Source organism: Planococcus citri, chromosome 2, assembly GCF_950023065.1.
Source record: "Planococcus citri chromosome 2, ihPlaCitr1.1, whole genome shotgun sequence".
NCBI lineage: Eukaryota > Metazoa > Arthropoda > Insecta > Hemiptera > Pseudococcidae > Planococcus > Planococcus citri.
Genome location: NC_088678.1, coordinates 81,122,709 through 81,135,005, shown reverse-complemented (window position 1 = coordinate 81,135,005; position 12,297 = coordinate 81,122,709). Strand labels below are relative to the sequence as shown.

At 32.7% G+C, this 12,297-nt stretch overlaps 4 protein-coding genes across 8 annotated transcripts in view; 2 read left to right on the top strand and 2 right to left on the bottom strand.

The window, feature by feature from the left end:
• The first annotated feature begins 1,270 nt into the window (after positions 1-1,270).
• On the top strand, positions 1,271-7,989 carry LOC135837989 (protein croquemort-like). Of its 2 annotated transcripts, XM_065353457.1 has the most exons (12): positions 1,271-1,397; positions 1,495-1,573; positions 4,633-4,786; positions 5,381-5,541; positions 5,623-5,764; positions 5,837-6,061; positions 6,158-6,178; positions 6,248-6,352; positions 6,434-6,630; positions 6,711-6,993; positions 7,061-7,134; positions 7,216-7,989. In XM_065353457.1, exons 2-12 carry the CDS (start codon positions 1,530-1,532, stop codon positions 7,517-7,519), a joined length of 1,710 nt encoding a protein of 569 aa, XP_065209529.1. In that variant the 5' UTR covers positions 1,271-1,397; positions 1,495-1,529; the 3' UTR covers positions 7,520-7,989. The 2 variants fall into 2 exon arrangements, with proteins under 2 accessions (XP_065209529.1, XP_065209530.1); XM_065353458.1 differs by lacking the exons at positions 1,271-1,397; positions 4,633-4,786 and having other exon boundaries at positions 1,489-1,573.
• Positions 4,178-9,699, bottom strand: U2af38 (U2 small nuclear riboprotein auxiliary factor 38). 3 transcript variants are annotated; one of them, XR_010557285.1, is made up of 9 exons: positions 9,490-9,699; positions 9,299-9,386; positions 9,139-9,205; positions 8,974-9,056; positions 8,821-8,892; positions 8,612-8,745; positions 8,432-8,533; positions 8,188-8,354; positions 4,178-4,331 (listed from the first exon to the last, which is right to left on the bottom strand). XR_010557285.1 is itself a non-coding variant. In XM_065353471.1 (8 exons), exons 1-8 carry the CDS (start codon positions 9,531-9,533, stop codon positions 8,267-8,269), a joined length of 678 nt encoding a protein of 225 aa, XP_065209543.1. In that variant the 5' UTR covers positions 9,534-9,699; the 3' UTR covers positions 7,254-8,266. The 3 variants fall into 3 exon arrangements, 1 of the variants encoding a protein (XP_065209543.1); XR_010557286.1 differs by lacking the exon at positions 4,178-4,331 and adding an exon at positions 7,254-7,814; XM_065353471.1 differs by lacking the exon at positions 4,178-4,331 and having other exon boundaries at positions 7,254-8,354.
• Positions 9,700-9,915: 216 nt separating this feature from the next.
• GMF (Glia maturation factor) lies at positions 9,916-11,995 on the top strand. The gene is made up of 5 exons (XM_065353473.1): positions 9,916-10,073; positions 10,170-10,266; positions 10,357-10,406; positions 10,480-10,612; positions 10,686-11,995. The coding sequence occupies exons 1-5, from the start codon at positions 10,071-10,073 to the stop codon at positions 10,823-10,825; spliced, it is 423 nt and encodes a 140-aa protein (XP_065209545.1). The 5' UTR covers positions 9,916-10,070; the 3' UTR covers positions 10,826-11,995.
• A 64-nt stretch (positions 11,996-12,059) lies between these two features.
• The window catches only part of LOC135837995 (uncharacterized), an 84,071-nt gene continuing 83,833 nt past the window's right edge, over positions 12,060-12,297 (bottom strand). For both annotated transcript variants that reach the window (XM_065353467.1, XM_065353468.1), the window contains exon 6: positions 12,060-12,295. In XM_065353467.1, the coding sequence (XP_065209539.1) occupies positions 12,193-12,295 (103 nt within the window). In that variant the 3' untranslated portion in view covers positions 12,060-12,192. The remainder of the gene's footprint in view (positions 12,296-12,297) is intronic.

Genomic DNA, 12,297 nt, shown 5'->3' with positions numbered 1-12,297 from the left:
TTCATTTCATCTACGTATTTTTCCGTTTATCTTTTCCTCATACTTTAGCAACACACACACAAAGAGAACTCGTCAATATTTTCAAACCATGATTTCGAGTAGGTACTTCAACAATAAACATTGAAATGAAACACAACAAACAGATCATTCATTTACCTCAATCGCTCAATTCCAATTTTCGAATACATTTAACGCTGAAATGAAACCAACATATAATTTTTTTCAAGTACGAATACAAAAAAAAAAAAAAAAAAACAGAAATATACTTCGATTATCTCTCTCTTTCTCTCTTTTTCTTCACACGATCTCCAAATTTCGGATTTCGTTACACAATAACACGACGTGACGTCGGGTCTATGAAATTATCGCGCGAATTTACGCAATTAGTTTTTTTTCACGCTTCATTAACTTAGTTTCAAGTTCTCGGAATTCGATAGAGAGAAGAAAAAAAGCTTCGATTATAAAAATACGAGTATAATAAGCTTATCAATATTATTATTCGATAGGTTCCGACTCTAGAGCTGCATCACGAGTATAGGTAGGTACGTACGAGGTTAGAAGATTAACGTACGAATGCCGAATGGTCATTGCCAATGCACCTCATCAGACGATAGGAAAATTTCACAGGCATACAGCGAGACTTGAAATACGAGTTTTCCCGCAATGAAAATTATTTCGATTCGGTCGCCAGAACGTTTTTAGCTCGCGGATAGGAGATAAATCGACATACAGAGTAATTTACAGATAGCTCTAGGCGTATTTCCATCATCCAAGGTCGGTACAGTTTACAAGAAAGACGAGTAAGACTAAGCCTCATCGGGGAGTGATCGATGAATTTTCACGTGATTGTTTTTTTAATTGGAAAACACATAGAGGGTGATTACGAAGCTATTTCCAGTTCCCGATGCTAAGAATACTCATATTGAACACCGGTTATCTGCTATTTCTATATTCGACTCGATTTTTTTCACCTCAATTATCTACACTTTTGTTTCTGTTCGCTTCTTAGGTCTAGGTACGCTGATAACTAATCGTAATTTTTCACAGACCGTTCTAGCTTATGACCTTTTATTTTTTTTACCGTTTATTTTCAAGGGCACGCGAAAACCATTTTTTTTTTTTTATCACAAACGAACTATTTGCAATAAAAAAATTCGTGAAAAAAAGAGGAGGAAGAATTTTTTTCATATCACACAATTGAGATAATATTGTCGAACAGCGAAAGTTGTGACTATTGTGACAAATCTGATTCACCTGTAGCAATCAACAGGGGGCGAATGAAATGAAAATTTAGTCGACTGTATGAGTATTACGAAGAGAGAGATGGAGATTCGCCGATGATCTATTCATGAAGTTAGTTCCATAGAGCCGAGTTAATGAGTGTTTTGAATCGATAGGTATAATCAAACGATGGACTTTGGATCTCGATATTAATTTTATAATTTATCAATCTTAGCGTACTAGTTAAACCATTCATTATTCGTTTGTTGATAGTTGATCTGAATATGTAGAGATCTGTTCGCGTTGCCATGGTGTCCACTACGACCGGTAAAGAAGAAGCCTGCGCGAATAGGTAAATTCTTCGATCACCTAGTTTATTATTTTTGTATAATTATCGACGTTTTTTGGACTTTTTTTTCTTTTTTTTTTTGAAAACTTACGAATAGAGATATTATAGGTTCAAGTTTTAATACTTCTGTTCAGCTCTATACCTTGGTACATGAGGTAAGTTAAACTAAATTAAATTGAATTTTGTTTTTTAAATTTTATCAAATGAGGCAGCGTGTCTAGTTGAAAATATTATTATTCCGTTTGCTTCGTGTACCAAGGTATCAATCTGAAACAAATATCTATACATTATTAATCCTGAACCATAATAATTTTTTATGATAGGTACAAGGTATCGAATTAACGTCAATAATAGCTAAAGCTCTACCTACATACTTAGATATTTTTTTCTTCATTCTATCTATTTAATTGTTATCGTATATCGTACACGAGCTTCATCGAAGGCAACATTATACTAAAACGTACCTACGACAGAAATAATGAAAATATAGAATAATTTTCTTTATCAATTTAAAAGGAAACGTTATTAAGCTGATTAGATACACAGAAATACTATTCCTTTCCATATTACCTATACCTATTACTTCACTTGGCTAGATTTAGAATCTATATTAACAGTGAGTGGTATCGAGAGTATCGTGATTTAGGTACTTATTTGTTTTTCTAATCGATCGAATCGTACATCTAGATCAATTTGTATGTAAATATATACTAATCTAGGACAACTCGAAAGACATTTGGACAAATTTGTTTACGAATTTTCATACGTCAAATTGCATCGATCAAACAAAATGTTCATTTTTTAACTTCTGTTTGACCAGTTTCATTTCCAATTCGCTTCCTATTTCATTCAATTATATATTATTGATAATTAGAGTGGCTTTTATTTACAATTGCGAACATTTTTTTGAACTTTTTTGCTCCCTCCCTCCAAAAGTCGTTGATTTTTAATCCAAAGGAAAATCCCAGTCGTTGATTTTTAATCCAAAAATTTCTCATTTCTGCATCAAAATTCTTCTAATTAATAATATCGTTTCCAAGAAAAATGCTCTGCTGGTACTCCGAGCAGTTTTAAGGTTGAAAAAAATCAAGAAAAATGGAAATTTCAGTATCAAATAACCTCATTTTAAGAAAAAGTTCACCTCACCCCCTCCCTCCAACAATGTTGGTCCTCTTTGTATAGAGCACCTCAAAATTTAAAAAAATTAAAAATGGAAAACTGTAAATTTTTTTTCAATTTTTGGACAGAATTTCTTAAAACAATCTTCTGTTTGAGTAAAAATGGCACCTCAAAATTTGAAAAAAAAAAACATTCAAGAAATGGAAAATTGAAAGTCTGTAAATTTTTTTCAATTTTTGGTTAGAATTTCTCAAAACAATCTTCTGTTTAAGTAAAAATGGCATCTCAAAATTTGAAAAAAAAAACATTCAAAAAATAAAAAATGGAAGTCTGTAAATTTTTTTCAATTTTTGGTCAGAATTTCTCAAAACAATCTTCTGTTCGAGTAAAAATGGCACCTCAAAATTTGAAAAAAAAAACATTCAAAAAATGAAAAATTGAAGCCTGTAAATTTTTTTCAATTTTTGGTCTGAATTTCTCAAAACAATCTTCTGTTCAAGGAATTTAAGGAAAAACGTTCTTCTAGTAAAAAAAAGTAGGCTTTTTGGTAATTTCTGCCAATTTTTGGCAAAAATGCAGGACTTGGGAAAAAAATTGGATTTCATAAAAATTTCGCTAAAAAGCAAGAATTTTTGTCAATTTTTTGCAAAAAGCAAGGCTTTGACGAGTTTTAGCAAAACACATGACTTTTTGGCAATTATTGGCAAGAAAACGACACTTTTTGCATTTTTGTAGAAAAATTGATGTCTTTTTGAAAATATGTATTGGTAAAAAACGAGCTTTTATGGAAATTGTTGGAATAAACAGAGAGATTTTTAAAAACAATTTTGCTACAAAAGCGAGCATTTTTGTAAAATCTTAACAAAAGCCAGACTTTGCAAATAGTAAAAAGCTGTAGGTACATATTTTTGGGAAATTTTTGGCAAAAAAATGACACTTCTCGTAAGAATTTCCAATCGATTTGGGCTATGTACACACTAAATTTCATCTTTCTATCCAAATTGGGCTAAAATTCAGATTTTTTGCTTTTTTGGACCAAATTTGATTTATAAAATCCCCCATTTCCCTAAAAAATTACCTCCATCTTGTAAAATTTCGACTGATTGGGTATTCTTTATGCTATTTTGATCCAGCTTTATCCGATCCGAAAAATTCTCAAGACATTTGAGATTACTCGTTTCTAGTAATGTAACATTAAAAATTATTTTTAGAATCTCTGTACGTGATTTTAAGATTATTGAAGAAACAATTTTCACATTACATTTATGCAATGAAAAAAACAACGCTATGATTAATTGATTTGATTCACCTTATTGGGCAACTTCGAGCAATTTTAACTCAATTTTATACGCAGAAGAGAATCTTTGAATTCCTAACTAAAAAAAAAAAAAATCAACATAAGTAGCCTGAAAAATTATCTTCAACTTTGTTCTTTTCTTCCATTTGGCTGAAAAATATGAAAACTGTCTTAAAATGAAAAAACCTCGATTTAAAATGTAAATCCCAATTTTGGGAATTTTTATTATGAATAAATTACAATCTTTGTGTGATTTAAAAATAAATTTGCAGAAGGGAAGATAAGAATAAAATTCGCGAATTCGATCAAGATGATGCCCTGGCTGCCCTTATGTTGACTGGGAGCCTGAAAAATTACACAAAAATTAGTAAAAAAAAAAAAAACATCTTGAAAGAGGTAAACTTTAAAAAAGTTACATGAATTATATTCAAAAAAATTGTTTGAATATTTACAAAATTGCTACAGGGAAAAAATTAGGGAAATGATCGAAAATATCGAAATGAAGTATTTTAAAATTTAAAAAGCAATTTTTTTTCTACATTCGTGACAATTTTTATTATGTACTTTAATCAACGATTATGCAATAATAATAAATTTCCAAGCCATAAAAAAAAATACATATTTATCTATTTTTCTTTGTTTTCAGGATAAATGAAAAAGATGGCCGATTTTTGAAATTCGTTCGACGAACGAATCCTTATTTTTTACTCGTCGTGTTCGTATTAGGAATCTTTCTTTTAATATTTGGAATAATAATTTGCATATTTTGGCGAGATGTTTTCATTCAAGAAATTTCCAAAGTGAGTTTCAATTTACTCTTACTCATTTTAATTCTACATCAGTCTTATAAAATTCACACTCATTCTATATTTTTTCTGATCATTAAAAACGTCACACGAACTACAAACCAACTTCAAAATCTAATCATAAAATGTTTCATTAATTTATTCGAAAACAAAAACACTCAAAATTCTTTTACACGTTTTTCACACTTCGAAGCTTTCATTCTTACTCGTAATTCGTTCAAAGTTCTGCAAGATTAATTTGACCAAGTGAAGGAAAAAAAACGCATTTTTTCTATCAAATCAAGACTTAAAGACTAAAATTATTCCGACGTAATTATTGATAAAATTTTTTTATCACATTTTCTAAAATTCTTATCAAAGAAGTTCACGGTTGGTGAATTTTCAAAATCCATCGAAAAAAAACCATATGGTACATGGTAACGGTTCCGGTATTTTTACTCTCGAACGAAATCCGTTCGTCGTTTTTCTTCTCTCGATGTTTATTACTCACGAATTATAATTATTTTATATAAAATATGCGTAGAGGTTTTTATCTGCAATGAAATTAGATAACGAAAGGTTGCATTTGTATTTTTTTTTTTTTTATAGAAACTACAATTATCAAATGATTCTCAGACCACTAAATTATGGTTATCTCAAAAAGTGCCGCAATATTTGAAAGTTTACATGTTCAATTGGACTAATCCAGACGAAACGTTGGCGGGTAGTGAGATTCCTCGGTTTACCGAATGTGGACCTTACGTATTCCGGTACGTAGAAGGAAAAAAGAGAAAAAGGAGATTGCAAAATAGAGAAATTCGTCGATAAAAAAATACGTTTTAATATTTCAGAGCTCGAGTATTCAAAGAAGATGTAGTATTTAATGATAATTTTACGGTTTCGTATTTGCAAAGAAGAAGGTGGGATTTTATGCCTGAGAAGTCGAACGGATCTCTTACGGATCAAATTACTTCGATCAATGTAGTTGCTGTGGTAAGCAATGACGAGTCAGCAATACGAAAAAATTACCAGACGGAGAAATTAATTTTTTCCCTTTACTTTCAGGCACTAGCGTATCAATTGAAGCACATGTCATCCCGCATGGTAGTAGACGTTATTAATAATGCCATGAACATGCGAAAAATACCTTTGGTTGTAACCGAATCGGTTGAAAATCAGCTTTTTCTGGGCTACGACGACGGTATTTTACCAGTATTAAAACAAGTTGGCAACGTCGTCAATCCCGAAGTACTCAAGACGCTTGGTAATTGGAAGGATTCGTGGACTGATGTAAGTGTATTAAAAATTAAACAGGCTATCTCGTACTAGCAGCTCGAATACACAAATGATATTAATCAATTTTTCAATTTCATTTTTTCCCAACAGTTGAAGACTATTTTAGGCTTCGTAAGTATTGAGAATTTTCTCGTAGTTCGAAAACCTAACTCGAATTTTGAAACCGTCGATTAATTACAGACCAAACAAGAACCAGCTAAAGACACCACATCACTTTACGCACAACTCGTCGATAAATTACATAAATTAGACAATATCAAGGACAGATTTGGTTGGTGGTATCAGGTAGGTAATGCAAAGAGAACCCTTTCCAGTCGATCTGTACTCGATCTCGAACAAATAATGAAATAAATTCATCTCTCTTAGAAAAATCTGACCGAAACTCATCGTTTCAACGTGCACACCGGCGAAGACGATGCTAATCAGCTGGGAGACATTCACTCGTGGGACAACAAAGACGTCTGCAGAGATAACCAAAAAATACACGGATCAGTAGGTGATCTATGGCCAATGAAAGGTGCACAAAGTGAACGAGTTCTTCTCTTCATTCCAGATATGTGCAGGTGTGAATCCATACCACCTACTAGAACCCTAAACAGCTAAAATCAAGCATTATACATTCGTAAAATTTTGTGTTTTCCAGTTCATTTGATCTCATGAATTCGGGACCTACTGTGGTCGAAGGTATCGAAGGAGTTAAATTCGTTGGAACTAAGGAAACAATGGGTCCATCGGTAGCAAGGGCACCGGGAACTTATATCGACACCGACTTGCTGACAGGACTACGAAACATAACCAGTATCGTGAAAGCTCCGGTGTTTATATCTTTTCCACATTTCTACGAGGCTAACGAAGAATACAGACTGGGTGTTTCCGGTATGAAGCCAGATAAAGAAAAACACGAGTTGTGGTTGGTCTTACAAAAAGTAAGTAGGTTATTTTCACTCTTCGACGAATTCGTTTCAATCTCCTAACACCAACAAATCATTACAGGATGCTAGTATCGTGTTACAAGGCAAAGGTAGAATACAGGTTAACATTATGCTGGAACCATCGCCCAGAATCGAGTAAGCCTACCTTCAGATCCACGAATTTTTTCGATCGAGCTAAAAATCCGAATTACCTAATAAATCAATCTTAATTTTCAGTCTCACTTCAAAACTGCCCACAGTTCTTTTCCCCACAATTTGGTTCGAACAAACGGGAGAAATTCCGCCAGATGTGATGGACCAGTTGAAATTAGCTTTCATTACGGCGCCACGTATATTAATCGGAACTGGCGTAGGATGTTTAATAATTGCCATAACGTTTCTAGTCACCGGATTCGTACTCGTTTACGTACTCTATAAGCCCGAACCGCGTAAAAAAGTCGTCACGTGCTTCAACGTATTAGTATTCAAATCGAAAAAAATCACGATAACGGTTCAAAAACCTACGAAACCTGCTAAATAATCAAATCAAAGAATCATTCGCGTAATTCTCGCTCAATCTTCGTAATAATGAACGTCGAACGAATCGTGTTTACTTATACTAGAGCTAATCAAGTGTCGCAAGATGGATAACTAGTTGAATAAATACGAGATGTCAATGGGATTACTTTGGAATCACCGACAGTGACCAACGAAATGAACGATTATGATATCAACAAAGCAGCCGAAATCGTCCGAGAAATGTTTCCGAGTATTTTGACACGTTTCACGACCGGTTTTATGAGATGTCAAGACTGACTGACTTGAAAAATATGTATCTACCTTACGAAAAAAGAAAAAAAAATCAAAATCATAAAAAAAATTAATAAAGAATGTACTAATAAAAAATATGAAACAAAATATGTTTTTAAAGAAGTTTTTTTTTTGTAATTTTTGTACATAGTATTACTCAAAATCCAGTATTTTGTTTAATTAATAAAAAAATAAAACTTTTTTTGTATATCAATTTACAAGTCTCAACGAAAATGAATAATAAAATGCGATTTATGCGTATTTCATTCATATCCGTATAGTTCTAAATTTAAAATAAATTTTATGATAAGTGAATTATTAATCTCCTTCATCGTGAAGTTCAAAACATAGGGAAGCTTTTGAATAAGAAAACTAATGTCTTCGTAGATGAATACCCACCTCGTATTCGTCGCAATGTGGTATACTGGACCAGAAAAATAAAATCGATACAACAGTAAAATTTTCGGCCTCGATGGGTTTAATATCTACGATGTCGGCTTCTGGAAGACGAACGTGATCTTCTGTTATTACGTTCACGTGGTTCACGTGGTGATTTGCTTCGTGATCTAAAAAAAAAACGTATTTGATTTTATAAACACGATCAGAAAAATTACGAGATGATTATAAATCAATATGTAATTACCGTCTGCTGCTCTTCTTACGTCTACTGTACAAATAACGCCGTAAATCACGAGATATCGGTTTCAGGTGCATGAAGTTGCAAAATCCACTCCTGGTGCATTCGCTGCAGAAATAAATTCCACGATTAATAAAATTAAAGATACGTATCACTCGAAATCGACAACTAAATCGAGTCAATTACCCCATTTCGTACTGACGACAACAAGCTTCTCGGAAATCGGTGACAGGGCTCAATTCAGCGTACACAGGTCGACCTCCGAACCATCGATTATTCAAATCAGTTACCGCTTTCTCAGCATCTTCTTCGCGACGAAACTGCAAAACACGATAGGTAAGTAAATTCGGTCAAATAGTCAAATTCGTATCATACAAATGATTGAAATCACTCACCTTGATATAAACATTTCCAACCAAATGATCTCCAAGATTGTCACATACATTCATTTCTTCTATTTCGCCATACTGTGAAAAATAAATATATGAGAATGGTGATGAAATGTATGTATCATTATTCTAGGCACTAGTTATTAAGGAGTAACTCACTTTGTCTTCACATTCTACGAACACATCTTCAAAAAAATTATCATAATGCTCTTGCATTTCTTCGTCCGAAACATTAGAAACCACTGCGGTAACGCAACGCAAAACAATTAATACACGACATAGTCCCAAAAAAATATAAACAAGCTATTGAAACATGAAACTTACAATGAGATCCATCCGCTGATTTTGCAGAATTTTGAGGATTTACGTACAAATTTTGCAGCAAGACCGTCTAGAAAGTTACAACAGCGAAATGTTACATTAGTAAATGATGAATATCTAAATGAAATAACCAATTCAACGTTAAAAATCAATCTACACGTACCTGACTGAACGTAGGTTTGTTATGGATTCGAGAGCATCGATCTCCGTGCCGACAAGCGCCAATTTTGAAGTAAAAAGAACAATTGACTCTGTAAACGAGTAAAGAATTAAATAATCATAAATGCGGCGAAATAACAGACGTACTTTTACGAAATATCTATCAAAACGAAGATGTGAACTGATGAAACTTACTTGTCTTTCTCGGTACCGAAAATTGAAGCCAAATACTCGGCCATGATGGAGTTCTCTCAGAGATACCTTATCCTAGATTATGCTTCGTTGTATTCTGTATTATTTTAAAAATCAATCGAATAATTTAATCAAGTATCTTTCGAGAATTTCAGCGTGAAATAGCTTTCGTTGATGAACTTCAATTAATTTCATCAATCAACGCCATGTTTCGAAAACACAAAATCAACAAGGTTGGTCTTGTTGACCAATGGCAGTTGAACATTTTCCACAGCGTATTCGGTATCGACCAATGAACGAACGCGTCAATACGATGTGGAACATATGTGGAAGCTGTTCAAATTTTATCAATACTGCCTGAAATCGCTGTAGGAAAAAGCCAAAAAGTGAGCAACGACCTGGCCTACGTGGATTATGCAGGCTTATGTTATTATTTCCCCCTCCACAGTGAAAAAATTTATTTACAAAAAAAATTGCTGATAATAAAATTAGATCATTTCATTTCATTTCAAAAAGAAATGAACTTTTTCCTTTAAACGACGATCGCAATTTTATTCTACGTAAAGTGACTTCGTGGCATTATCATGGTGAGTACAGATTTCGCTAATTCATTCCTAAACTTCGATTGATTCAGCATTCAATTTGAAAAAATATTCACCACTCGATTCAAATTCTGTCCACAGTCTCAAAATGTTAAAGTTTGCGATATAAACGACGATGTGAAGGCAGCCCTGAAGAAATTCCGGTTCCGCAAGAGTAATACAAACGCTGCTCTAATACGTTAGTATTCCATTAGTATTTAGTTTTACCCCATAAACTCACCATTGTTGATTGGTTTTTGTAATCTTAACACTTGGTATACTTTTACAGTAAAAGTGAACCGAGAAGAGCAACGAATATGCGTCGATACGGAGCTAGAAGTGAGTAATTTTACCTCAGTTCTTCGTCATTCCTTATTTAATTACAGTACAATGAACGTTCATCTTGTTTCAGGACGTCAGTGTGGACGAACTGAGAGAAATCATTCCTAGTCATCAGCCACGTTACATCATTTATTGCTACAGAATGGAGCATTTGGATGGTCGGATATCGTTTCCAATGTGTTTCATTTATTTTACTCCCAGAGGTATGCCCAGTCTCGGATTTATTTTCCTTTATGCTTCTCATTTTGACTCATCATCGTTGTGATAAATTCGCAGATAGTCATATGGAGCTGCAAATCATGTACGCTGGTACAAAAATAGCCCTTCAAAGGGAAGCGAATCTCACACGATCGTACGAAATACGTGATCTCGACGAATTGACTGAAGAATGGCTTGAAGAGCAAATAGGAAAGTAATCTGACGCTGCTGTTTTTCAAAAACATGCTACGTATATATTATTAATCAACACTTATTATTTTTATACTTTTATTTTACATTTTTATCGGATGATATCGCTTGAGAATATTATTTATAACTTTCATTTTATCTTCGTAAATGTGTGTTTTTTAAAAAAACGAATCTTGACAAAATTTATTTATAAATGACTGTTTACGCGAAGGGTACTTTTTCATGAGGGCTGAATTTTCACATTTCACAATCGTTGATTTTGAAATTGATCAGAGGAGATGTGTAACAATACTTCAAACCAAGTTCTTGCCTAATAACTTTTTATGAGAATTTCTGTCTAATTATTATTTTATTTTTCAAACTGAATTATCCTTCGAATTATTTAAAAATTGACCAAGATGACAAAATACCTCACCTACCTTACTGGAGGATACCCTTGACCGTGACAATGTTTTCTTATTTTTTTTTTTTTAATCATGAAATTATGACAAATATAATTGAAATTTATGCTCATTTCTCTACGTAGATATAACGCTGTAGTTATTTTACTTGAAATATTATTATATTTATTTTATATTTTTAAAATATCGACAATTTTTATGTCTGAATCCAAGTCCATTTATAGTTACGTTATAGGTATTTTGCTAAAACTTGTCCGACTTGTTCTCAAGTTAATTACCTAGAAATGTTGTGAAATATGAAAAATATTAGAATTAGGCGTCTCTGTGCCTGTGGTAGTATCGCTGCACAAAAATATTGATGAATAATTCCATATTATTAAAAATGTGATTCGTGGAAATATTTAACTGCCATTTTTTGAATCTAACGTAACTTACTTGCCTAGAGATAATCAAGTCGAGCTTGATTAATATTCCCTATCTGTAGAATTCCAAAGAAACATTACGTATTCCTCGTATAGGTACTCGTAATATCGTTTTTGAAACGTTAAATAAAGCTTTTCCGTTAGTTACCAACGTCAAAACCATCAATTTGTAATGCCAAGGTATGAAAATATACTGCACAACAAATAATAAAAAAAATATTGAATATTAATGTAGAATGTAGATTAGTTATTAGTAATTTCTAGACCCTGTGTTTTGTTATACGTAATCTGATATTTTGTTTATTTTTTTACATTCGTATTGTCGTATTGGAAATAAAACTTTTAGATTAGTTTATTCGATGTAAATTATTTCTCGCGTGAAAGATCTTCGTATTTTGATTCGATTGAATTAGTCGATATTAAAGAAGGAAAACCCATCGGTGGAATCTTTATTTAAATGCAACATTGAAAAAGAAAAATGTTTTAGGAAAAAACAATACATAGAAGCGTAAAAAAGTACAAAAAGTAGGCTTAGTAAAGTAATAAAAGAGTTTAATACGGACGCTGCTCATATTGTTTAGGGCATCTGCCAAGCTTGGCCAAGTAATTACCATAAGCACAACTCGGATAAATACACTGGTTCGTAAATAAGCAACT

Bases quoted from the DNA above. Each gene is read 5' to 3' on its own strand.
- U2af38 (XM_065353471.1), bottom strand. From the start codon at position 9,533: ATGGCCGAGTATTTGGCTTCAATTTTCGGTACCGAGAAAGACAA. The intron at 9,057-9,138 runs GTAAGTTTCATG...GCGTTACCGCAG, and splicing joins ATCAGCGGATGGATCTCATT to TGGTTTCTAATGTTTCGGAC. The intron at 8,893-8,973 runs GTGAGTTACTCC...TATTTTTCACAG, and splicing joins TCGTAGAATGTGAAGACAAA to TATGGCGAAATAGAAGAAAT.
- GMF (XM_065353473.1), top strand. The intron at 10,267-10,356 runs GTTAGTATTCCA...ATACTTTTACAG, and splicing joins TACAAACGCTGCTCTAATAC to TAAAAGTGAACCGAGAAGAG. The intron at 10,613-10,685 runs GTATGCCCAGTC...ATAAATTCGCAG, and splicing joins CATTTATTTTACTCCCAGAG to ATAGTCATATGGAGCTGCAA.
- LOC135837989 (XM_065353457.1), top strand. From the start codon at position 1,530: ATGGTGTCCACTACGACCGGTAAAGAAGAAGCCTGCGCGAATAG. The intron at 5,542-5,622 runs GTACGTAGAAGG...TTAATATTTCAG, and splicing joins TGTGGACCTTACGTATTCCG to AGCTCGAGTATTCAAAGAAG. The intron at 7,135-7,215 runs GTAAGCCTACCT...CTTAATTTTCAG, and splicing joins GAACCATCGCCCAGAATCGA to TCTCACTTCAAAACTGCCCA.